The sequence below is a fragment of the Dermacentor silvarum genome, unplaced genomic scaffold (genome assembly GCF_013339745.2).
Source record: "Dermacentor silvarum isolate Dsil-2018 unplaced genomic scaffold, BIME_Dsil_1.4 Seq1019, whole genome shotgun sequence".
NCBI classification, from domain to species: domain Eukaryota; kingdom Metazoa; phylum Arthropoda; class Arachnida; order Ixodida; family Ixodidae; genus Dermacentor; species Dermacentor silvarum.
Genome location: NW_023605456.1, coordinates 24,874 through 50,778, shown reverse-complemented (window position 1 = coordinate 50,778; position 25,905 = coordinate 24,874). Strand labels below are relative to the sequence as shown.

Sequence of the window (25,905 nt, the reverse complement as noted above, 5' to 3'; positions counted from 1 at the left end):
GGCTTTCTTATAAGATTGCGATGAGCTTGGAGATAGTGGCTCGTCGCGTCTTCCTGGGTGCTTGACCGCGCGGGATTTGGATAACGTTGGGTGCGTGTTATGTTGGGTACTGCGATGTAGGAATGGGCGAGCGCGTGATGGTCTTCAGCTGACAGGGTTCTGCTTCGTGTCTCGGGATTTGAAAAAAAAAAGAGGGATAAAACAAAACATTGCCTGGCCTAGGGGTGAAGGCGGTCATTTGCATGTTTGAACACCACCCTCTGATTAGACGGTTCTCGCAGAAGGGAAATGTAGTTCTACCGAAGCTTTGATTATATCATGTTGGAAGCCGCGCATTTATTAAATACACGCTACATGCGTTGCACTTGCACATTGGGAATACAAAACTTGATGGTGTCGTGTGCGAATTTGACCATTCTAGTCGGTCACCTGATCGAGATAATTTGACAATATGGTAATTCAAGACGTGAAGCTATCGGTACAATCAGTTTCCATATTGGCAAATAAATTCAGTTTAATAAGAAACCAAAACTGATAAGACATCTGAGCAAAATTTATCGGGGAGAAAGAGAGGCGATAGACGCCGGTAGAAACTCGTGGCTGTGCGATACACGCAGCTAAACGCCCGGCTACAGTCTTGCATGAGCTGTAAATGGGGAAGTCGTGTACATGTGAGGGAATTAGAACGAGGATGCTAAAAATTCTGGAGTGGCAGCCTCGCTTCTTCCTACGATATTGACTAGAACATATTTCACTCTAAGTCGATTTATTACAAAGAAGCAACAATGAAGGTACGGAAAGAAGAGAAGTTGTTCCGTCTTCATTTGTTTCTTCCGGTGGTGTCGTGTGCGGAAAGTGCATGGACAACAAAAAGAAGAAAGGAAGTTCTGAACGGAATTTTGTTCCGCACCCACTGTTGACAAATGTTACAATAGGTTGAAAGGCGTGCAATTTGATGCATTTTTTTTCTGCCATAGCTCCTTCTGCTTTGCTGTTGCCGAGATTTTGAGCTTGCCCTGGAGGGTTGAGTCAGTGGCGTCGCGAACAGGGGTCAAACTCAGGGCCGACAGCAGTCCGCAATCACCGGGGTCATTCGACCCCTTTGAAACTGGAGCACTAGCCTCTATCCGGCAGTCAGCCAATGTCTCCACAATGTTGTCTCCACAACGTCTCCACAATGTTGAGGCTGACCCGACGTGACACCGCCACGTGCAGCCCATGGAAAGGTCACGCCGGGTTGCGATGCGTCGCAAGAGTTTTTCTGTCTTCATTTTTTTGAATAATAATGACAAGATGTACTTTTTACTTTCCCACTCTCCTCTAGCAGCGGGCGTCACACTCTAAAATATGCCTATGTCAGCAGACGCGATACACGCGTCTGTGACATCACTGACGGAAACTCTCTGGACCTCTACACTTGCAGCTCTGTGTATGCTGACGCGGGGTTAATAGCGAAGTCCTCCTTTTCACTGAGCTATCAATTTTAACGCCATTTGTTAACCCGCCTTCTTTGATAGCAAAGCCCGCTCATGTTCGTTATCCGGCTGCTCTACAGGATTATTAAAGTGACGCCGTGTGGAGCTGTGCAACAAACACTGAGTAAAGTGACATGGCAAGCGAAGTATGGGTTAAATTATGATGCAGTTGTCACTTTTAAATACCTGTTTACGCTATCCCCCTACCACTCTATTCTATCTGCTATTCTCTGCCCTTTCAAGCCCTGCATTCAAAAACCCCGCTCCCATCTGTTGGCTGGCGTTCTGGTAGCGGCAGCCTAAATTACACAGTTAGTGTGCGGCCAGCAGTAATTTCATTTTCGCCTCTTTTCATTATTATGAAAACAACCAATTACAACTACTATACTGTACAGTTCATTATGGGATCCTTGAGGACGGGTATGTGATCTTATTCTGCCTAAAGTCGGCGCTGTTTTCGTTTTCTCTCCTCTTTCGATGGGCTGTAGTCGAGGGCGGTACGGAAGGTGCCGCGCCGGCCAGGTAGGGAACGATCTCGTTGAAAAGCGAAAATCTTGCGTCTAGTACGGTAATCTTCAAGTATTCCAGAGCAGCCCTTGTAGCTATTGATGCTACTGTGCGGTCTCACATTTGCGGACAAAATATTATTTTACGACAATGTTCGCCTGCGAATGCCTGCTAGCGTCGAAGCCAGCATCTTCCGCTGTGACGCGTAGAGAGGGCAGCCGCAAAACAGATGTTGGAGAGTCTCCGACACTTGACAGCGTTCACAGTTCGGGCTGTTCGTACGGCCAATCAGATGTGCATAGCGTCGAGTGAAGGCGTCACCCAGGCAAATCCGGCAAAGCATGCTTGCTTGGCATCGCTTGACTTTAGCTGGGAGGCGAAAAGTCCTGCAACCGTCTTATTTCCCGCAGGCGCCTGTATACCGAATGCAAAAGGGAATCAATTTCACCCGTTAATGAGATAAAATAACTCCCGAATGATCTCCTTGAGCCCGACAAAATTAAGAACCCGTTCCTGTTCAGCACTGCGATGAACGGGGCTAATCGTGTGCATATGGTCGTCCACCTGTGAACACCTCAATTGTATTCGAGTCAGTGTAACTTCAGCGTTTATTCTATTTTATGTAGCCAATGTGCCCTATACGACGCATAATGTGGATACCTATTATAGAAAGACTAATCTGCAGGATTTAATGTAAATCTTAGGCATCTTTATCAACGCTTGAATAAATAATGAGGGGCTTGCTCTAATAGCGGACGACTCTGCACATTCATTCTGTATCATGATGAATTACATACTCAAAAGAAAGAAAGAAAGAAAGAAAGAAAGAAAGAAAGAAAAAAAAGAAAGAAAGAAAGAAAGAAAGAAAGAAAGAAAGAAAGAAAGAAAGAAGCAATCTAAACTAATTAATATAACGATACACTCCGCTGTTTTCATTAGCCGTTTCTTCCTTCATTTCTTTGCCCGCCGCAGTGGCCCCGTGGCTAGTACTGCACTGCTGAGCATGAGGTCGCGGGGTCGACCCCGACCGCGGCGGCCGCATTTCATTGGGAGTGAAGATGCTCGTGTACCTACATTCAGGTGTGTGAGAGAGAGAGCAATAGAAGAGAGGAAAAGCAGGGACGTTAACCAGACGCACGTCCGGTTTGCTACCCTGCACTGGGGGAAGGGAGTGTGTGCACGTTTAAAGAAACCAAGGTGGTCACAATTAGTCTCGAGTCCCCTCCACTAACGGCGTCCCTCGCAATCAAATCGTTGTTTTAATTGGCACGCGAAATTCTATAATTTAATGATTTTTGTATTTCTTTTGCGTTAGAGTGTTATGAATAGCATGTGTCGCAGTATATGAATGATCCCGTTATTATCTCTTGCGCAGCATAGCAGGGACCGTCGTGGCGACCGATGAACCTGGCGGAAACCGCATGCGCATATCGCCTCTATCGCGAGCGACGTCGACGTCAAGTGTCTGCCGCAAGATGCGCGCGCGGTGCCTACTTCTTCTTGTCGGAGGATGTGGAAGAAGATTGCGTGTCTGCCCCTCGCGAAAGCGCATTCACCTCTCTTGTCGCTGCTGCTTGGAGAGGAACAGAAAAGAACAAGAGATCGTCCCCTGGTTTCTCAGGGGGCCCCGACTGCTTCTGCGATTTTAGTATCTCCTTCAGTAACGAACGCCGGTCACCCACCGCAGTTTTTCATTGGCTACAGCGTTCTGCTGTTGAACACGATCGAGGTCGCGGGTATTTTCACCAATGGGGGCGGACGCCCGTGTATTTAGGTGCGCGTTAAAGAACCCCGAGTGATTGCAATTTACCTGGAGCCTTCCACTACGGTGTCGCTTATAACGAACTCTGCAACGTCGGGACCTTGACCCCCACAGCATTTATTGCCGGTCGTGGCAGTAGCGAGAAAAAAGAGATTGTCTGACGTTTCAACACACTTTCGTCGGCGATTTCTGACTTCGTGAGATGGTATTTCCGCTAGCGTGCTCTTATCCTTGATATTTTAACCCAGTAATATATCGCAGCGGTAGCCATCAGAGGTTGCGTCGACTCTCGACACGTGCCATGCGACACGCGCCGTGCAACGATATCATGGGGACGATAAGATAAAATTACCAGAAAATATTTTAGGACAGAAGACACTTTGTGGATGCTTTCTTTCTTTCTTTCTTTCTTTCTTTCTTTCTTTCTTTCTTTCTTTCTTTCTTTCTTTCTTTCTTTCTTTCTTTCTTTCTTTCTTTCTTTCTTTCTTTCTTTCTTTCTTTCTTCACTAGCTGGAACGTCAGCACGCTGTGATTAGTGATCGCCATACGTCCCTTAATGGGCCACAGACGGGCGCGGTTGTTCAGTGGCTATGATGTTGTGCTGCTGGTCGTGAGGTCGTGGGCTCGATTGAGTTAGATCGCCGCGAGATCGCCGAGAGCAGCGGCAGCTCTTCTGGTGGGGACGGAATGAAGAAAATAAGAAAAAAAGCCCAACAACAACATCCGTTTACTTGATATCGGTGCGCGTTAACGAAAGACCAGATGGTCGACATTAATCCGGAGTCCTAACACTACTGCATACAGCGTTTCTCAAAGGCCAGGTGCAGCTCTGGGACGTAAAGCTTTTTCATTTAATTGATTATACAATCATAACGAAACGTAGGAAGGTAAACTAGCGGGAACTAGCGTTCGTGAGGTCATAAATAAGGATGCAGCGAAAGAGAATCAAATTATTGTTGCATTGCTGGGAATAAGAAATTTGTGCGCAGACCATCGAGGAAACGCATAGCAAAAAAACGCGGGGAACGTTAGGACTAAAGACACGCAGAAGTTTGTTTGTGGATATATTACTTATGAAGTATAAGTAATGACCGCCGTGCCGACAAATACAAACTCCGTATATGTATGTACTTTATCGATAACTTGCGCAGTTCTTATAAATCGATTCATAGATGCTAGGTTATTCCGGGAGAAAGCCTTATCTTGCAGCGCACATTTTTTATAGGAAGAACAGAGCTATAATCCCGGTGTAGTCGTCTTTTCGGCGGCTTTGGCGAAGTTTTGGGGCCACACGCCCGGTTGCAGGTGTTAACGATGCGTGTTGGTACATGGTATTGCAGAGGGCGGGGTTAGCTTGCCATGCTTGGCCGGCATTTGTTCCGTTTGAGCATCTCATACATTGTTAGCGAGGGCGTGTCACCAGGTGTTGGTCAGCTCCGTGTCTAGAAGAAAGGCAACTAACAGTCGGACTTCCTTCCTGTTTACTGCGGGCCATGCAGAGAACACTACATCATTAAAGTTCGCATGTTAAAGACCTGTAACAGCGGCCACCAACATATATTGTCACGGAGATGACGACAAAGGCGTGTTGGTGTCTTCCCCATATGAGAAAACATTCTCATTCGTTTTTCGTTCTTATTTGCACATTATTTTGCACTCGTTAGATAATTGTGGCACCGCGATGTTGTTATTAATCTCCACTTCGCTCTGCAGTGAATTGTTTCATACGATCACTTCCTTAGTAGTGCGATCATTGTAAACGTAATTATAAGGAAGGAGGAGGTAAGGGGGGGGGGGGGGGTCATGTAATGAGTAGAACGGTGATCTGTTGTAACCGACTGCGCTCTGGTGCCAAGTCAGAAAATTCCATTGAGGGTGGCAAAGGATATTGTACCGAGTCTGCAGTTGTGTACATAAGATTGTACGTACGTAGCCACTCAGAACTGGCCGAACATCCCAATGCATGAGTGGATTCTGGTATTCTGTCTTCGGGGGGCACTTTTCAAAGAGACAAACAAAGGTATGCCGTTTGAAACCTTCTTTATTATGTACTCTGTGAAGTGGGTGTTCGCGTCAGTTGAATTTCTCAGGGCTCCTTCTGCTCAGTGCAACCGAGCTTCTCCGGGGTGAGCTCCCTGAGGGGAACCCCGCTGAGTGCTTCGGGTGAGCCGCACTCCGGGTACGTCCACGAGTCTGGGTAGCCGAGCAAGAAGGACACCTTGCAGTCACAGCGCACCGGATTCCCTGCAGAACGTAATCAAAATTCAGTGGAATCGCCGTGGTTGGAACATCATGCGCGCACGCAACCAAGAAGTCGCCTGTATATTCCCAGTGCAACAGCCCAGTGCTATACCCATCAGGCCACAGGCGCATGTCTGGCACGAAAAATGACTTTCTCACTATGCACCTTTTCACATTCAAGCTGGCGCTTTGAAACGGTTGGTGCATGCGTCACGTCGCGTAACAACAGTTAGCTTCATTCGTGCGAGAGAGAGCGATAAAACTTTATCGTTAAGAAAGCGCCAGTTTCCCCTGTCCCTCCTTCCCTTGAGGCAGCTACCGCTTTGAGACGTTATGTGATACTGCACTACATTCGGGATCAACCCTGCAGCTTACCTGTGTGCACTATACCTTAGGGAACGGCCACGATTCTTCCATCGTGGGAACGGCCCAGGCTTAGACGGAACAAGTCGTACTGTTTCATCGCTGGAGTACAATAAATCAGTTGTTAAGCCATTCTCGTCGTCGCCATCGCCGTCGTCCAGCCGTTGTCGTCACACACACAATTGCTCGCCACTACGCGGATTTGTTGCACCATCACACTTTGCGGAACCCAAAACGGTGCTAGACGTCTAGCTACCCGCGAAATTCTTCGCATAACATTTATTACCGCAGTGTGTGAGATTTGCGCATTTAAAAATTTTTTTTCTTTCAAAAGGGCCGCATTTCGAAACAAGCCCTGAGCATCCTCGGGAACTTTACATTGTCTGGGCCCCGGGACACGAGTCCCTGGCGGGTAATGAAGCCTAACGCTCTGCCCGAATCACAACACGGGTTCACGAGCACCGGCAGACCAACATGATAGCGTCCCGAAAAGATACTCCGATACCTGAGTCATTAAACTGGGCAGGAGGATCTACCCACCCCCGCATGCTAACAAGAGAAGATAGTGATCCGCAAACTACAGACCGGCACATTCCCGCACGGCACCCTGCTACACCCATGTATCCTACGAGCTATACTCAAATGCGCCTTCTGCTCTGCCCAATACCCTTCATATGATATGGGAATGTCAACAAAACCCATAACCCATCACCGGACCAACCGTCGAGCAGTGGGAGGCCCAGCTGACAAGCCCGAGCCCTGAAGACCGCATCGCCTGGTGAGCAGGGCCAAGTGTGCCCAGATCCTGGACTAGGGACGCCGCCCACCTCGGACGATTTTAGCGTCTGCTCATTTCCCTAAATATAGTTTATTCCTCCTCTTTCTCGAACGAACGGTTTTTGTACGAGACATACAGACCAGCCAAATAAAGACATTGCGCGAAGATTCGTAAAATATCCCCGTTGAAAAATCCCATATTCCGCATATGCCGTGTGTCCATAATCCTATATGTTCCAATAAGATCCCGCAGGTATGAAAACCTGTATGTTTCCATATACACCCATGCGATTATACAGGAGTATGGTACGGGTCATATGGTGATAATGTGATACTTAAATGAATATCACACTACCGCCATGAGAGTGATGAAGGTAAAGCACTGCACGCGTAATGCGGAGGATGTGGGTTCGGTTCCCAACTGCGGCAAGCTATCCCTTCATCCATTTCATTTTCCTTTACCTGATTATTTCATCATTTTAATTAAACAGCTCTTAACTTCCCTTAACTTAACTGTAAAGGAGTACGTTTATCTAGGTGAATTAATCACAGGTACCCTGATCATGATAAAAAAATTTACAGAAAAAATAAAATTGGGTTGGAGTGCATACAGCAGGCATTGCCAAATCCTGACTGGGAGCTTACCACTGTCATTGAAAAGAAAAGAGTACAATCATTGCATTCTACCGGTGCTAGCATATGGGGCAGAAACTTGGAGGTTAACAAAGAAGCTCGAGAACAAGTTAAGGACCGCACAAAGAGCGATGGAACGAAAAATGTTAGGCCTAACGTTAAGAGACAGGAAGAGAGCGGTGTGGATCAGAGAGCAAACGGGGATAGCCGATATTCTAGTTGACCTTAAGAGGGGAAAATGAAGCTGGGCAGGCCATGCAATGCGTAGGATGGATAACCGGTGGACCATTAGAGTTACAGAATGGATACCAAGAGAAGGAAAGCGCAGTCGAGGGCGGCAGAAAATTAGGTGGGGTGATGAAGTTAGGAAATTTGCAGGCCCAAGTTGGAATCAGCTAGCGCAAGACAGGAGTAAAATCGAGGGTTCGACGGAAGCCCGTCTAGTCGGGATGAAACCGGTGGACGTCGGGCTTCCGTCGAACTAGGGATGGTAATATCAATGAACGATTAATCGATTAATCGACTAAAAGTACGCCGCAAAACATTAATTGTCATCGATGTCTACCTTTAACTTAATCGGTTTAATCGATTAAGCAGTTCGATTAATAGTTTTCCAGACGGTGACTAAAGTGGCGTGAAAATTTGAAATCGTACTATAGAATGCGGAGTACGAGCAACGGCAGCGCGGCTGCGAAGACAGAGCGACTGTTGACTGTTTTCCCGAGTCCTGCCGAGCTGGCCAAGCGCTTCCCCGCTTTACGCACGCGTCACACAAGGTGCCTGGGGCGGAGTGACGCCGCCCCAGTGGAGGAAGAAATGAACTAGGAGAGAGCATTACGTGAGGCTGCAAGTCTTGGAGCGAACTCACCGTCAAGCCATTTCTTTCGCTTTTTACCTCGCAGTATATAGTCAGCACGTGACCCTGAGAGACAACGTATTGGCCGATAATGTTTGGTTCGCAGTAGTTTCAAATGGGTGCGCTCCCGTTCAGCTGCGCTGCTGCCCTGCACCCGGCAGCATTAAACCGACCTCGCGCTCTGATGTGGCGATCACGTGTTGCGCCGTTACTTCATGTCAGTCGTGCTGCGATGATATCTTCTAATTTCTCCTTCCTCCATGCCCACCCTCCTCAGTAAGTGCCATTTTTAACATGCAGGGTGTTCATTTTTAAGTTTTACGGAATTTTTAGAAATCGCCTGTGGCAGGTAGCGTAATTTTTATCATTGAGCTGGGTTATTCGATGAGGCGGACATTAGCACGAGAAATCGAAACACATATTCAACTAATTAACAAAAATCACTAATTAACTTTAGTTTTTACTTTACGACACATATTGCAATTTACGAATTGTAGCCGGTGAGCTTGTCAGGCGTATCCACTTGGAATGAATTTACAGAATGACACCAGCTTGGTGATATGCACCATCGTATACTCGCCGTAAAAATGCACTGTTGCTCGACTTACTTTTTTACCAAAATGCATTGAAGCACAAAAGTAACTGGAACGCCCATGTATTTCGTCCCACCCTTTGAGACCTATCTCGAAACTGGTGTCATCCTGGAAATTCATTTCAAGTATTGCGGTGAGTCTTGCAAACTCACTGCTACAATTCGTAAATTGCAATATGTGTCGTAAAGTAATTAACTAAGAAGTTCATTAGTGAATTTTTGTTAATTGGTTGAATATGTCTCTCGATTTATCGTGCTACTGATGTCCGCCTCTTCGAATAACCCAACTCAACGATAAGAATTATGCTACCTGCAACAGGCGATTTTTAAAAAATTCCGTAAAAGTTAAATATTGTCACGTAGTAGTGACGGTGAAGGAAACAGTCGCAAAACTGTGAATGACGAAACAGATGTTTTTTCGGGCGAACCTGTGCCCACAAAAGCAAGTTGCACTCGAAGCACAACGATAGCGGCGAACACAGTCGGCGATCGTCGAAATCTGATCAGCGGCGAAACGCGTCGGCTTTTATACATAAGTCATCGAAGGTTCCAGGGCGACTCCATCGAAGCACTGGGGTCGCCCTGGTGCCCGCGTGTCTTCCAGAAAGTACTAGACAATTTGCGTCGCTCATACAATCAGATTACATAAGCGTCCGTGACAGTAGACAACGGATAGAAGCTTCGATAACGCTCGAGAAACTTCCGTCCTGCGCCCTGCGCCGAGCGATAACGTTTAACATTTGTTAGCCGGTGAAAAGCGGTCACCGGGGAAAGACAAACAGTAGTACACGTGTTAATATGAACACCCTGCCACTAGTCCCTAGTGGCAATTATAGTTGACCTCTAACAAATTAAACATTATTCTTTATCAAAGTTTATACGCTTGTATTTCTTACCCTGGTTCCACCTTTCAAACGTTAAATAGGTAAAATAGGTGAGTAGGTAACTGTGTTTCAGCCTTTTTAAAGCGCCCGAAAAAAAGTCGATTAATCGATTAATCGACGAAAAACCCCGAATCGAAAGCGATTAATCGATTATATGCTAAACCGACGAACGATTAATCGTTAATCGATTAAAAAATTTCATCGACCATCCCTACGTCGAACGGAAGACGGGCTTCCGTCGAACCCTCGATTTCATCAACCTTCGCCGGGCGTATGGCCAATCTGTAATCACCGAAATTCGCCGTTATGTTTACCTCACAACCCGCATTGCTGCGTTTCACGGACACCTGGAGTTCAACCTAGCCTGCAAAGCACGGGGCCTCATCCCGCGCTCTTTGCACCTTAACAGGCCAGTACCTTCCAAGTTTGGCTACAGCGTTGTCGCCAAGACAGAGAGACTGTTGCTACAGGCGAGAATACTTGACTGCCGGGACGCTATCAGAAAACTTGAAAACGAGGCCTTTTTTGCGCGCCGCCGCCTGGAGGACCGCTGCCCGGACCATTTTGCAAGCATCCAGTTACACACCAATTTTCAAGCCAATGTACGCGCCCGTCAGTTCGAGTTGGTGCATAGTGTCAAGCTTGACAGACTTTCGGATACTGCCAGGCCATACCGACCGCGCAGCCGAAGAACTACGGTGTACACCCTTTCCTCGCACAGAGTCGACCCTGCCGAGGCCTCCGTCCTGGAGCTAGGTCTGAATTTCAATGTTGAACCTGCCCCGGACGTCAGAAAGGTTGTATGTGCGGTGCAGTGCGCGGTTAACCAAGTTGACCCGCCCCGCCGTGACGAGGCTCGCACGCGCGCTATTGGTATCCTTTCTGGGCTGCACCGGCGAAAGTTCGTTTCCCCTCTTTCTGCTGAGGAACGAAAGGCTGTCAAGCGACTTCAGAAAAACACTGGAATCGTGATTCTTCCCGCTGACAAGAGGAATGCAACGGTACTAATTGACACGGCTGTCTACAAAAGCAAGGTATTGGCTCTGCTTGACGACCAGGACACTTACGTCCGGCTCACTCGGGACCCGACCTTGAAGGTACAGAGGGACTTTCAGGCTCTCCTGGCGGACGTGTTTCGCTTCGTAGCTCCCGAGCACAAGTCTCTGTATTATAAGCTTCTCTGTCATAACGGTGCTGCACCTGCGCTTTATGGCTTGCCGAAAGTTCACAAGCCTACTGTCCCCCTGCGTCCAATCGTTGACTACACCCGCTCCCTCTCTCTACAAATTATCCGGATACCTGCACCAGATCCTGTCTCCACTCGTCGGAAAGGGCTCCACGCATGTGAGCAACTCCTGCGACTTTATTGAAAAAGTTCGTGACGTGACACTAGACGACGACGAGGTGATGGTTTCTTTCGACGTGGTGTCGCTGTTTACCTCAATTCCGACTGACATGGCTGTGGAAGCATGCACTTCTGCTTTAGAATCTGACAGGACTTTGCCAGACAGGTCGCCCGTTGACGTGCCTGACCTCAAGAGGCTCCTCTGCTTTTGCCTTGGAAACACGTACTTCTGCTTCGACAAGGTCTTCTACAGGCAAGTCCACGGTACGGCAATGGGTGCCTCCGTCTCAGTGACTGCGGCCAATCTGACGATGGAATGGCTGGAAAATCGTGCGCTCGCTTCCTTCAGTCCCAGGCCAAGAGTTTTTCTGCGCTATGTGGACGACTGTTTCTGCGTGATTCGGCGCAGCGCTTTGATTTCGTTCACTGCGCACCTAAACAGTCAGGAAAAGGCCATCCAATTCACAGTAGAAACGGAGGTCGACAATAGTCTCCCATTTTTGGACGTGCTTGTCAGCAGATGCGATGAAGCGCTTTCGTTTAGCGTATACCGAAAGGAAACTCCACACTGGCCGCTACCTAAACTTTCATTCCGTTCATCCGGACGCTCACAAAAGGTCGGTTGTTGCCTCCCTGTTCAACCGTGCGAACCGCATTTGCACCGAAGCAGAAGGCCGTTCCACAGACTTGGACCGCGTGCGTGGCGATCTCTCGGCAAGCGGTTATCCCACTTCGTTTTTGAATCTGATTCCGTCCGACCGGCTAATACCCGACCAAGAAAACGTGCTGCCATACCCTACGTTCCTGGGATAAGCGAGGCCTTGTCTCGTGTGCTGCGCACTTATGACGTTGAGGTTGCACACGTGCCTGTGTGTAAGCTGAGGCACGCACTCGTGGGTGGTAAGGACAAGCTTCCGAGAGAATCGTTTCCTGGCGTGGTCTACAAGATACCCTGCGCAGATTGCGACTACGCATACATCGGTGAATCGGGCAACTTCAAACAGAGACTGAGGCAGCATCAGAACGATGTCGAAAAGAAACGAATAGTTTCAAATGCCCTTGCCGAACATACGGATGCAACAGGCCACAAGATTGACTGGGAAAAGTCAAGAATTATCGGCCAAGAAAGAAACTTGAAATCACGTCTCTATCTAGAGTCGTTGGAGATACAAAAAACACGTCACACGCTCAATCGAAGTGAGGGAACCCTCCCCCAGTCGTACACGCGCGTCACGTGCTCAAGAGTACATAAGCTGCAACGAATTTTTCTTCACCCCATTGTGAACAAGGCTTCCGTAGCGAAGCCGAAACGTCTTTTACTCAGTTTTTATTATTTTTTAGCTTTTATTTTGGTCGGTGTCTGTCGTTTTGTTGCTTCAAGACAGGGGTAATTGGAGATCGCAGGGAGAGGCCTTCGTCCTGCAGTGGACATAAATATAGGCTGACGATGACGACGATGATGATGATGAACTTCCCATATGCTTTCTCTGACTTCATTTTCTGGCACTTCGTGTGGTTGCGACTAAAAAACAATTGTGCCCTTCTAATCACCAGTAAGTGGCCTCGGTATGCGGCTGGCGCCAACTGCAATATGGTGAAAGCTACAATCACTCACCGGACAGCACAACAGTCGTGTTGCTATTTCTTAGTGGTGCCAGGCTCTGCTCACTGAAGCTGCTTATCAAGTTCTGACGGAGATTCACTTGCTTCAGGACGGGGAAGTCAGCACCGAAATCCTCTGGCAGTGACTTCAGAGAACTGTCCCTGCAAGACCGAGAGGACTGCGTCAGCGGATGGCACCGCGTGTGTGAAACAAAACTGTAAGTAAGCGCATTCTTCTGCAGTGGGCCTACACAGTAGTTGTTGTCGCCACGAACATGCGCCCGTGACAACACAAGTTAGGAACGTCAGAGGCATCACAGACATGGATGATGCAGTTTTGTGCAGTAAAGAAATCGAGAAAGAAAATTTTAACCGTCGTTTCGAACCTTGCCCGCTAGCATAGTCATCTTTTTTGCCGCTGAACGAACACCAAGAATATTTTAAGATGCAGTAAAGCTTTATTGCTGCCTTCACACACACATACCGGTCTGCTGGTCAGCTTACGTACATTCTAGGCAGGTGTAGTGCTTACGTTTGGTGTCTATTCACTTCATGATGTTCACCTCCTTACTCATGTGCATTTTTAAACAACGTTATTTCTTATTGGGACCACAGAAACGAAAGTTGCACAGCTACGCCGATATAAAGATTTCGTCTCGTACCCGTATCTTGTTTACTATTATTCCTCGGTAAATGCGGGCGCGTGCGCAGAAGCCCCCGCCAATGATTTCGCTAAACCATTCTTACGAGTTGTCCCACTTGGAGCACGTTCAATGTTTCCCAGAGAGGAAATCTATTATTGTGCAGCAGATGGGTCTTCCGTGTCGACAGAAGCATTCGTAATACTGCTATATTTATATACGCTGTAATGAAAACTGACCACGCTCCGTGAATTGTCGCAGTTATGCGAAATTGAGACTTCACTGTAGAAAACACCAGTAAAAGTAAGGTGTCCACGGCGGAGCGCTCAGTCCTGTTGTATGAGGGACCAAATTTTCGGCCACTTTCAGGCCACTTGTGAAAATCGCAGGAAGGACAGCAAGTACATCGCAAGTGCGAATCGTTCGCAGCGCCAAAGTTTTGGGCCATCCGCGAAAATTGCGAGAGTTAGGTTCTCGCGAAAGATATATCTTCCGCCTTACACGAATGACCCGCTCAAGCCTTACACATCGGTCTGCATTCAAAGCGCGGAATGTTTTCCCACGCACCGACCGGTGTGTTCCTATAGGGGCGATAATGAACATGTGTAAGTGTTCGATGCCTCTGCGTTCACTTACCCGATCGTGAGCTTGCGCAGTCTGGGCGCAGGCCTTGGCAGCATGCTTCTGGCGAACCTGTCCAGCGTGCTACTCTGTATGCGAAGGTTCTCCAGGTTCAGAAGCGATGACAGCCAGTCGTCGTCCACACTGCCCACTCCTGTGCGAACTATCACCACCTGGAAGATGCCAGCGCTGATTATAGCATTTTACACCGCAGAGCTTGCGGAACGCTCTGCATAGAGATTTTTTATTGTCGTTGATGTGGTGGTGTACCGTCAGCATGAACTGTTAATATTGGCGATCTAACCGTAGTAACGAAGTTTTCCCATCCAACCATCTAACCGTAGTAACGTAACGCTGGACACTGAAAAGGTTGGAAATGTTGGAAAGTGGTTGTATTGGCCACGTTCCGAAATTTAGGAACTTGCTAGTCGATTCAGGATTGGGAATGTTCCCGTGTTCAAGCCCAAGATAGCATAATAGTAGGAGAGGCTATAACCAGCACCCATCTGTGGAAAATACAGAGCGAATGGGAGGACTGGCAAAATGAGAAGTGTTCTCCATTACGAAAAAAAATGTGGTTGATCCTTATATAGGAATCGGTATAGAACGAGCTGACATTGATATATAATGTGTATTGGTGTTTTGTGGTAAGCGCCCTTAGTGCACCCAGGACGCCTGGTGGAGTCTCCTCCATCACGCTACCAATAACCACCGTCGTGCTGGAAGCTCCTACGCTGCACACGCTAGCACAACGCGAAAGACGAAGCACAATGACACACTACAACGCGCAAGACAAAGCCGTAACTGAACGTCACCAGCAAATCAGCGCGTACACGTCGTAATTGCACCTCCGCGATCAACTTCAGAAACATTTTCGAATTGCGGAGCCACGCTCCGCTGTGCTGAGTACGTAAGCCACCTAAGTGGCGTTGGTTCTCTTGATGCCAGCGTTTCGAATTGGCATAGGCGTCAGTGCTGAGACCACCAAGCGTTCACTGTCGGTCTGGTCATAAGGTACTTCTCTTTTCTGCTGTAGGCAGCGGCACCGCCCCGAGCGAGCGCGGGTACACGGAGGAGTGTTAGATATATAAGGCGCGTCTGTGAGGCAAACGTTTGTGGCAATGGGTTAAAAATGAGAAGGTCGTGGGTTCGACAATTTTGCTGAACTTTTTCTTCTGGTTTCTCCATGACGTAACGGAAAAAAAAAAAAAAAAAAAAAAAACATTACGCGCATGGGTTACCACACGGCATATTCGAGTGCTTAACTAATCGCGTACACACCCCACTTTGTGCAGTAGCTGTAGAAGTGGCCTATGGAGATGGTTTTCCGTGAGCGAACGCGCGTTCCAGTGCTCTACGTTTGCGCGAATGCAAACGGTGTTACTACGTCGGCGCTAACTTTTTTTTTTCAATTAGCCTCAGCACAAATTTATCTGAGAAACTATACTGTCGGCGCCAGACGATGCTCCTGCAAGGAGTTGAATGTCCGGGAATTCTAATCTCACATGCAGATATAGATAGATAGATAGATAGATAGATAGATAGATAGATAGATAGATAGATAGATAGATAGATAGATAGATAGATAGATAGATAGATAGATAGATAGATAGATAGATAGATAGATAGATAGATAGATAGATAGATTTAGCAGGGAGATGAGTTGGAAGGAAGGAAGGAGGAATCAGTTGGGAGATGTTCGAAGCACGTGCCTCCTGCTACTGAATTTCACGTACAGACGTTTTCAACGAGAACGCCTTGGACGTCGCCATAATGCCCTCTGGACTGTGCTAATTGCGAGCGAACCCCTGCGTAGAAGCATTGCGGAAGCTGCCGCGCGTGCATTAGTACAAGAAGAACTGATTAACACAAAAAATATGAGAAAAGAAAATATATGCATGGTGGATGATGTGATGTCACACTTAAGCGAGATACAATTTATTTCCTAATTAAGCAGACGTGGTGAAAAGACCCTTATATAAAGCATTGGTTGCGGCCTTCACTAAAGCACTGATGAAAATCGCAGGCACCGTAAAGCCGTGGCGTTGCATGGTAGCTGCTGTCAGATGTTCAGTTTACGTTCGTCTAGGCGACTAATGCTGTGCTTCACTCACTTCGAAGCTGCGTGCTTAGAGATAATAAACTGTTCTGTTTGTTTGTTTGTTTGTTTGTTTGTTTGTTTGTTTGTTTGTTTGTTTGTTTGTTTGTTTGGCGGGGAGCTTAGTTACAGCGCACCGAGAGCACTTTATACAGTCGCACCTTGTCGCACTTCTTCCCTTTTCAGCGCGCGAATACGAAATAGGTGTCGGCGCCTTGAAATTTTGAACTGCAGCACTGCCTTTTCCTCGTCGGAATGGCAACCAGGAATATCAGTGTTTGAATAGTAGAATTCGCGACTCAAGTCTAATGCGAATATTCGGGGGAAAAATGTGGCTTCGATTGTCGGCTCGAATTCCAAAGAATCAGAGAGCTTAAGGAAAAAACATCCTCGAACAAGTAACTAAATGCAAGAAGAAGGTATACATTTTACCTTCGAAACATGTACACCTCTGTGTTGGCTCAATACTTCCAGTAAAGATGTAGTATATACTTTGAATGCGCATATTTCTGACTTAATTCTGTGTTTGTCGCTAGAGCATGCAATGTACATACTTATACCAATTTGTCGTGTATCCATTGTACGTTATCATTATAACGGCAGCGCAAATGGGACAGTGACAGGGAGAAGAAAAGCACACAGGGCAAGTTCCGTGTGTCGCCACCCCAATTGCGTTGCAGTTCAAATGAATACCAACCAACTTGCCAAATTTTACATACTTCCATTGTATACACGTTTGAATATTTGCGAGACATCATTTGCACATGTAGGAGTATCAATTTCATTGACCTTGTAACCGTATGCAAGTCAAGTTTGTGGACTACTTTTTCGTTATTCTTATGCACCGGACTCGCATATTCCAAGATGTAGACATAGTATAGCAGTACGTATTTTTCTTAACAGATAAACAAGCGTATACTGAGGCGACTCTATAGTGTTTTATTTTTTAATTCGATAGGCATCCACAACCGTTCTTATCTCGTACTATTTCACCAGAGACGAATATTTAAAAATTTTGAATATCAAATTCTCTCATTTCTATATTGTCGACAATGTAGCGATTTTGTAGATGTGCCGGTTTAAAAAGATTATAAAGCGGCGCATCAAATAGTGTAACCAAGCACTCAGCTTTCAGTATAGCGCATTTGAGCTGCCAGAAAGATTATTATTAGTTTTATTTGATTTGAAAACACATACACAGGAAAGGAAAAGCGATGAGCAAGGCTGGCAACTGCCACCGGAAGGGGCACAACGCCTGCCTATACTCTTCAGAAAGGAGGGGACAGAATCACAGAAATTGAAGATATGGAGGAGGGGAGAAAAGAGCAAAGAAAGAGTGAGATGACAAACCTCAAAGAATAACGTAGAACACAAAGTACAGGTTACACGCAGAGTAGGAGCTCGTCACTGCAGGTCACGCTACTAAAGAATGTTAAATAGAAGAAATAGTTTCTGGGTTATAAACTTGACCCTAAGTTCGTTACTTCTAGAAAAGTAAGGAGAGCGCGATGAGCCCGCATTGTGCGCATAACTTACATACCTCAGAAAGACGAGATAACATGGTGCAGGAGCCTTAACGAAACTTTGTAAAAATCTTTATAGTGTATATGTGTGTGCGTGTGTGTGAATGTATGTGCTGCTAAGTGTTTATCACTGTATATATCACAACCCAGCTCCTGGAGTAGTATGTCAGGCGAACAGCCAGGCAAACATCTCCAGCATATCATTAAAGCTCGCATCTCTATCTCTCTATCTCTATTTCTATTGTGCATGTAGTCGCAACCGGCCGTACTGGGTGACAGAGGACGCCGTTGTTGTCTTAACTTGTTCCATAATGGATTAGCCTGTCGGCGTGTGAGCCGGTGACCTTAGCTAGCGGGCCACACTATATCGTCGCATCGTGTCACGATTGAAACGGGGAAGGCGTCACCCTTGCACCACCGCTAGCTCTCTCCTTAATTGAAAGTCGTATTATTAATAAGCATAACTTTGGGGCTTGTAAGAACGGCGTTTGATTTATTTTCCCCCAATGGGAAGATTTTTTACTACTCATTCTATTTTTTACCTCTCGTGGGCGTGGTTTCAGAAACTAATTTCGTCTCATCTCGGCCACGCGCAGATTTTCACTTCCCCAGCACTGCTTCCGTATCATGCTTTTTTTTTAAAAATATAAATAAGGACCTTGTTTGAAAATTGCATAGTTATCTTTTTTTTTCGATGCCGGTAATAATTTCAGCGTAGCGCAACGTTTCTAAAAAATAATAATTACACTTGTGCTCCTTTATGTGTCGGCACAGTGTCCCGGTTTGTGCTACTCTGGGAGTGCTAAAGTATGTCCACGTCCAAATGTTTGTCGCTCGCCACTTTCGTGATTGTGGCTGCGCGCGTGCCTGTCTTCTACAAAGCTCGGGAGATATGTAGACAAGTGACCAAAATTTAAAAACAAGCAAACCACGAAAACAAGCCTTGTAAGGGAGGCGGGGGTGGGGGGTGGAGCGGGCGGAAACGCAGTGACTTTATGAGTTCGCTAGCAAGATATCTATGAACCATTGGAAGAAGAACAATACTTTTTTTCGCGGTGTCAACACTATGAGAACTACACTTCATCATGAAATTGATGCTTGTTCCAACTGCGGTTCATATACAGCAACGACAGGTGGTAACGGATGAGATCCCCCCGCCTTTATTTCGTTTATATCGATCATTCTTTTACACGTAGATATTCTTGCTCTTGAAACCATAGTCAAAGAGAGCGTCTACAGCCTGCTCCAGCGTATGAATGTGAAGTCCTCACCAGGGCCCAGTTAACCATAGCTTCAGTAATATATAGGGGGATCAAAATTAAGCTTTATAGATTTCTTAAAGTTATGCGCTGAGAGGCACGTGAATTTCACCTCTGCACATTAGTAATGGGGCCAGGCGGACCCAAAGTCGGATGATAATTGTCACCGTCAACCACCTTATTAACTAAATTTGACTAATAAACTTTTTATTGACTGCCGTAAGCGAGCATGTTTGTATTGACAGTCGTATTCCTACACATTTACATTTGGTAGAATTCTTCTAGTATGCCCGTGTTCCGAGATACCAGCCTACAAATTTTCATCTCAGTTCGTATGCATTACGCATGAAAGACTGTGTGGACCAGCACAAAGCTCCTCTCCGATGTGACGCGGCTGCCGGGGCACTGTGACATCGTCGGTAATGACCTTGCTGATGATGCAGCCCGGTCAGCCCATAAGGAAACCCTGACAGTTCCCATAACCCTATCAAGGACAGACGCTGCGAGGGGTCTTCGTTTACTCGCTCAAACCAAGACTGAAACTTCATGGAGCACCCCGATTTTCACGAACTGTCGTCTCCACCGGCTGGATCCTACCCTGAGGCTGCAGATTCCATCGAACTTCCTCCGCCGTGATGCAACTTTACTTTGCCGCCTCTGGTTAGGGCTGGACTTTACGAAAGCGTACTCATTCCTTATGGGCATGTCCGACACACCAATCTGTGACTCGTGCAACTGTGAGGAGACGATCGAACACGTGTTGTTTTTGTCATCTTTATGACATCGAACGCGACATTCTTCGGAGTGTGTTAAACCAATTAGACACCAGACCGTTTTCAGAGACAAAGATTCTTGGACCATGTCCCCACGCGTCGCAGGCTTACAAAGCGACGCGGGCACTGTTACAGCTCATGAAGTCGACTGGCCTCAGTGACCGATTGTGAAGTGTTGGACAACCGCACGTGTTCATACTAAGAGTACTTTCTTCCCTCTCTCTCCTTTCTTTCGTTTCATCCCTTTAAACCCCTTCCCCGTGTAGGGTAGCAAGCCGCACGTGCGTCTGGTTAACCTCCCTGCCTTTACTTCCTTCTTTTTCCTCCTCCTATTCCTCCTGTTGCGATCACACCCTGGTTGCATAATTTATGTTTTATTTTAAACTTTATTTTAATTTTAACAAATTATTCAAGCTTCATTTTGATCATCCCGCAGATTTAAGTCTTCCTTGTTAATACCTGCCATGAAGGTTTCTTGTCGAAAATTTAATCTCGGAGCACTTTCTTGAGGTAAGGAAAGATACACAGACAAAAACACATGAACCTTTTGTCCGGGGCGGTTCACATGTTTGCTGCTACTTGCCCAACAGATCTTGGGTGTGTTTTTTACGTAGAGCTGATGTCGTGACCATTCTTTCATACTTGCTCTCATGCAGGACAGGGGTTAGCTGGCACTTTGTTTAGCGTTTCATTTTTAGCTGCCCCCTTGAGTGGCCGGTTACTTCCACAAAGTAAGCTTTTAGCTGAGACAGAGTTAAAGACAACTATGGCTTTCAAATACTAACAGTTAGGCTTTGTAATAAGAAAACATGTATAACATAAATCCCGCCTCTAGCTATCATTACTTACGGGCTCATTAAACACTGCTACGTAAGAAAGGCTTTATGAGTACGGGCCCATATGTTCTCTGTCATCCCATGGCAACAGCAGTTGCCATGGAATGACAGAAAGTGGCTGACAGAAGTGGCTTGAAAGTGGCTTTGTTGTGTCCGTCATTTCCGTTATGCCGATTGCCGTAGTCATCGTTATCATGTCGTCGGGTCGTCTCCTAAGCTTCAAATTCACCACAGGACGAAGGTTCCCCCCCCCCCCCCCCCGCTCCCTCAAATTTCGTCAAAAGCAGAATATTACCCACCACCGCCACAGGTGTGGGATTCGAACTCACGTACCAGTGACAGTGAGAAGTTTTGAGCTGGACGCGCTAGCCACTATGATGGTGCTTGGTAATTGCGGCGGGGACTCTGCGCGCCATGCAGGTTCTGAGAGATGTAGCATTACCAGGCCACTTAAGCAATATTATAGTGGACGACGACGACTTTGTGGGGATCTCAAATTATTATTTTTTTTTTGTTTTAGAAGACGGTGATGTCCGCTGTGTTAACCTGCTGGCTGTCGCAGCAAATGAACTCAGAACCGGTTGCAATAACTGAATCCTGCTGATTTTTTTCTTTTTAGACACTCCCTCCCGTCACCTAGTCCTCCGGCTTTCTTACCTTGCGCAAACCCGCGGGCAGCTCGTTGAAGTCGCGCGTCAGGTTGAGGCCCGTCATCTCGAAGAAGACCAGCTCCTCGAGCCTCCCCAGCGGGCGCAGAGTGGCCCACGTGCTAGGCAGGGTGCTGCCGAGTGTGAAGGTGACCCGCTTGAGCGACGGCTCCAGGCCAGAGAAGAGGCTGCGGTTAGTGCTGGGCTCAAAGAACGTCCCGAGGGTGACGTTGCTGAACTCCAGCATCGACGCCCGGTGCTCGCCCAGAAATCCTGCGGGTGCATTGTTTGTGCCGGTTTGATCGCTTGTACCGAGGCGTTTGATATCCGCTCCAAAAAGTTGATATGATCACCGCATCCTTTTCCCGAAAATGATCTGTGATCGATATGGAGTGCACGCGGTTACGACATGACCGTTACCCGCCGTAGTTGCTTAGTGACTAAGATGGTTGGCTGCTAAGCACGAGGTCGCGGGATCAAATCCCGGCCATGGCCGCCGCATTTCGATGGGGCGAAATGAGAAAACACCCGTGTACCAAGATTTAGGTGCACGTTAGAGAACCCCAGGTGTTCCAAATTATTCCGGAGTCCTCCACTACGGCGGGCCACATAATCAGATCTTGGTTGTGGCACATAAGGCCGCATAATTTAATTTAATTTAATTTAATATGACTGTTACAAAAAGCTTGAGTGCATGCGGAAATTTTCTAGTGGCGGTTCATAAAAAGTTGCTACTTTAACTTTCTGAGGCACTCTTTCCCCTCACCGTATTTTTTCTCAACTCCTATATATTTAGTCATATGCAGGTGTTTGCTCACCGACAATGCCGTTCCGCTGCCGAGCACGCCACCTTAGGCTCGGTCCGTAGAGCAGTGTTCGCACTCCAGCGGCGCTGAATGCAGAATTAACCTTGTCTTATTGGTTCTTTAAAGAGCTCCATGTGGTCCAAGTTAATGAATAGCTTTCTATTATGGTGTGTGTGATAGCCCGGACGTTGCTATCAGGTGCCAAAGTACCATCAACTATAATTATCCTTCGTGCACTCAGGTTACCGGAGTCAAATTGCCGGACTAAATGCAAATGCATTGTATGAGGATAGTTCCCCCGGGGCTCTGAGATTCTTATCCAAAACACTAAATATATATAATTACTGCCGATAATGAGAACACAGGCGATGAGAAGAGGATGAAGCGTACTCAGTGGGTGCCTCTCCCAGGTATACTTGGCGCCGATCCGTGCTCTCTCAAGGGCTGCAGAAGATAGCGCCAACCTTTCCGTTTTCTCATACCGAACCACTTTTCCTTCCTTGCTGTAGATTAATATTTCTTTTATTTCACCGTTGACGGCAGTAATTTTCACTAATCGTCTCTTCATTGCAAATGTGCATGTCGTTCAGGACAGTAAGCGCCAGCTCAGTTAACAGTCACAGTGCTCGCGACTCACCCCAAGAGCGCGGCACACACCCCGATCACTCGCGAGTCAGAGTGACTTATGGCGTTCGCGTACGTTACTATAGGTTCCGCTGTGCGCCCTCTTTCAAATTCTCAGAATCACCTTCCGGTCTGACCGATGTGTGTTTTTGTACACAGTACGGGTAACGTTGTAGAGTTCGCCTCGGTCACAGGTCGCACTGCACGCTGCCTCTTAGGCACGTCATTTGTTGCAGTCACGATATGGAACATGCTCCTCTCAAGGGGGCAGGCGCTATCACCCCTCTCTTGCTGCAATCTTTGTCGATGTTGCGGGTTATCCCGTTTAGTTTTAGAGATTCAGTGATAAAGCTTCGGAATCTACAGATCTTTCTGCGTCTTGCAGAAGAAAAGTTAGTGATATCTACTCTTTTTCAAAATTGTTTACTTTTGTTTTTACTACCTCCTACAAAACGTGCTACTTTTTCAATACGTAACTGGTAAGGCGCCATCACTTATTACTGTGCACGAGAAACAAGCGATATGCGCGCTTTTTTTAAATTTTCGGGCTTAAGCATATATACAAAACACACTGAACACTTCAGACTTGAAGTACCAGGTGTCATCCGTGACCCTTCCAAAACTGCTTTGAAGTTTGGAAAGAGGCATCTTCGTAATAGTTATGGTGTTCGATATTCATGGTGTGCCGTGTGGTTTTTCAAATCGCGCCGCACGCCAAGAATTTTGCAGGCCACTGAATTGGAGAAAGGGGGGGGGGGGGGGGGTGCTACTGCTCCGCGAATGGCACGCTGTGTAAATATCAAGAAGCACTGGATCCGTGTCGGCAAGAACTTCGCTTAAAGTTTGTTTTTTTTGCCATCATAAAATAATCTACTGATTTCTACTGATTTTTCAATCAAGAAACTACTACTATTTTTTATGACCTGTAGCAACACTGCTTGTACGGTCTGTGAGCAAATAAGGAACGTCTCTCTTTCTCTCCGAAGGATGACGACCTCACGGACCACAGACTTCGATGTACTCTTACAGAGTGGTCAAGCAGGCCTTCGCAGCCGATTGACGTGATCGTAAAATAAAAGCGACATCGTCCAGAACCCTAGCCACTCTAAACAATTAATTAAATGCTTTATCTCTTGTGCAATATAACCCCACGGGCCCTTCAGGAATAATTGGATGCAAGGACCGAACTGGCCTTCCCGGGTGCCTTCAAATCACTTACCTCTATTTTCCCGTCTTTAAACAGCAAGGCGCGATTAGTGAACTTTTATGACTAGAATGCGAAAAAACAGAAACAGTGACGCCATTTTGAAACATACCAGCGGGAATGTAATCCAGCTTGCTGTCCTTGAGGATGAACCAGAGGTCCGACCCGGGCTCAGCTGCTTTCTTGAAGTGCTTCGCGAAGTCCTCCGCGCTGGTGAAGCCAGAGCACGTGTACTCGGGCACGATGGCGTGCCGACGCGTCGTCTCTGCGCACTTGGGCTCGTCGCCCCTCGCGCCGCGCAAGGCGCCCAACGCAATAATGCAGCAGACAACTGAGCTAACGATCCTCGTCTCCATCACTATATTTCTCGGTGCGTCTTGGCTATGGAGCGACCGGAGCTTCTGTCTCTCGACGGTGTCTTAGCGGCACCTCCTTGTCCGCGAACTCAGAGTCGTTCAGACGCTCTCTGCGGACGTCCGTGCTTCGCCGCAGTCGTCGCTGGTCGCGTTTGGTGTCGGGTCGAGAGAAAGAGGCCAGACAGGTGTGTGTGCGCGTCCTCCCCGGGCCGCCGTGATCGACACTAGGCGCCAGCATTTCGCGCCTATTAAGTGACGAGAAGGGGGTGGCCCGGAGCAAGCGGGAAGGCTCGCGTCTTCTTTAATGTTGGTGCTCTGTTGCAATAACCTTAGCTACCCGCCCGGGTGGGCGGTTTTGCCAGGCGCCCTTGGTGGTGGCACGGTTCGCGAACTTACGCAAATGAGGCTTCTTTCTATTTGCTTAACTTTTCTTTTTTATTCGCGAAGCGCTGTACGGGTGCGCGTTATACAGGATCTCTTTCTTTCTTGCTGCGCAACGGAGGGACCTGACAGGACGAGACCTTCATGGCGCGCGTGCTTGAGCTGACGCGGTCGCTATAAATACGGAGGCCGCTTCCGTGTCGTCGTGTGCCGTGTACCACGTGGCCGCTTCTCGCCAGTCTTGTGGCCGATCATTTTGTGTTCTCGTTAACGCGTCGACCTCGCCAATGACGTTTTCGCGCTCTATAGCTTCCAAATAAGAAAGAGTGCGAGTGTGTCGCAATAAAGTTTAAGAGTGAAAGACGAACAGTGTAGGGTATAGCAATGACATAACGACTTATGAACGAGCGAGATGTGAAAACTCGCAGAAATGGCATCGTGTGGTCATTCTGAATATCAGCGCTCTCTACAGGATCGTAGTGTAGATGCACCGTGGCTATACTGCTCGTCACACTGAGCCACACAGAGCCCCAGAAGCAATGTCGTTGTAACTGGAGAGGAATAAGAGGGGGGGGGGGGGGGGGTTAATGGAGGGGATGTTTAACGGAGGGGATGTTTAACGGAGGGGCGTTTAACGACTTCGGAATGACTGCTGTTTCATATACTCAGCCAAGCAGCTCTGTGGGCAAGTGACTGCTCGCTCACGCCTACCTCCTCCAGGCGAGTTTCTTATTACGAAATCAGTGTGCAGTTTGAAAACATAAATTTTTGTCGTCTCTTATCTATAGACCCGGTGCACTTTGCATAAGAGTACACAGAAAAAGGAAAAAAAAAATAGAGAAATTTACTATAGAAAACGTTCCCTAAGACCGAGATGAACTTACGCGGAAGCGGCAATATCTTGAGTCCTGGCATATTCAGGCTACAGCCAGGAGAATAAACCATTCGTTGGGAGCGTTGCCGTACCGTGCAGTACCTTCGCAATGTCGCCTCCCGAAAGGAAAAACAATAAACGGCGGAAAATAAAAAGAAGCCGTCGCCAGGTTCACAAGCAGGATCATCAAAAAACTGATGCAGCTTCCTAACGTACGTCACCCCT

General features: G+C 47.2%; 1 protein-coding gene across 1 annotated transcript; it reads right to left on the bottom strand.

Moving 5' to 3' along the window:
• Positions 1 to 5,769: 5,769 nt before the first annotated feature.
• LOC119434347 (toll-like receptor 2) lies at positions 5,770 to 24,728 on the bottom strand. The gene is made up of 5 exons (XM_037701515.2): positions 24,182 to 24,728; positions 21,446 to 21,708; positions 14,315 to 14,472; positions 13,051 to 13,199; positions 5,770 to 5,988 (listed from the first exon to the last, which is right to left on the bottom strand). The coding sequence occupies exons 1-5, from the start codon at positions 24,423 to 24,425 to the stop codon at positions 5,831 to 5,833; spliced, it is 972 nt and encodes a 323-aa protein (XP_037557443.1). The 5' UTR covers positions 24,426 to 24,728; the 3' UTR covers positions 5,770 to 5,830.
• Positions 24,729 to 25,905: the final 1,177 nt, after the last annotated feature.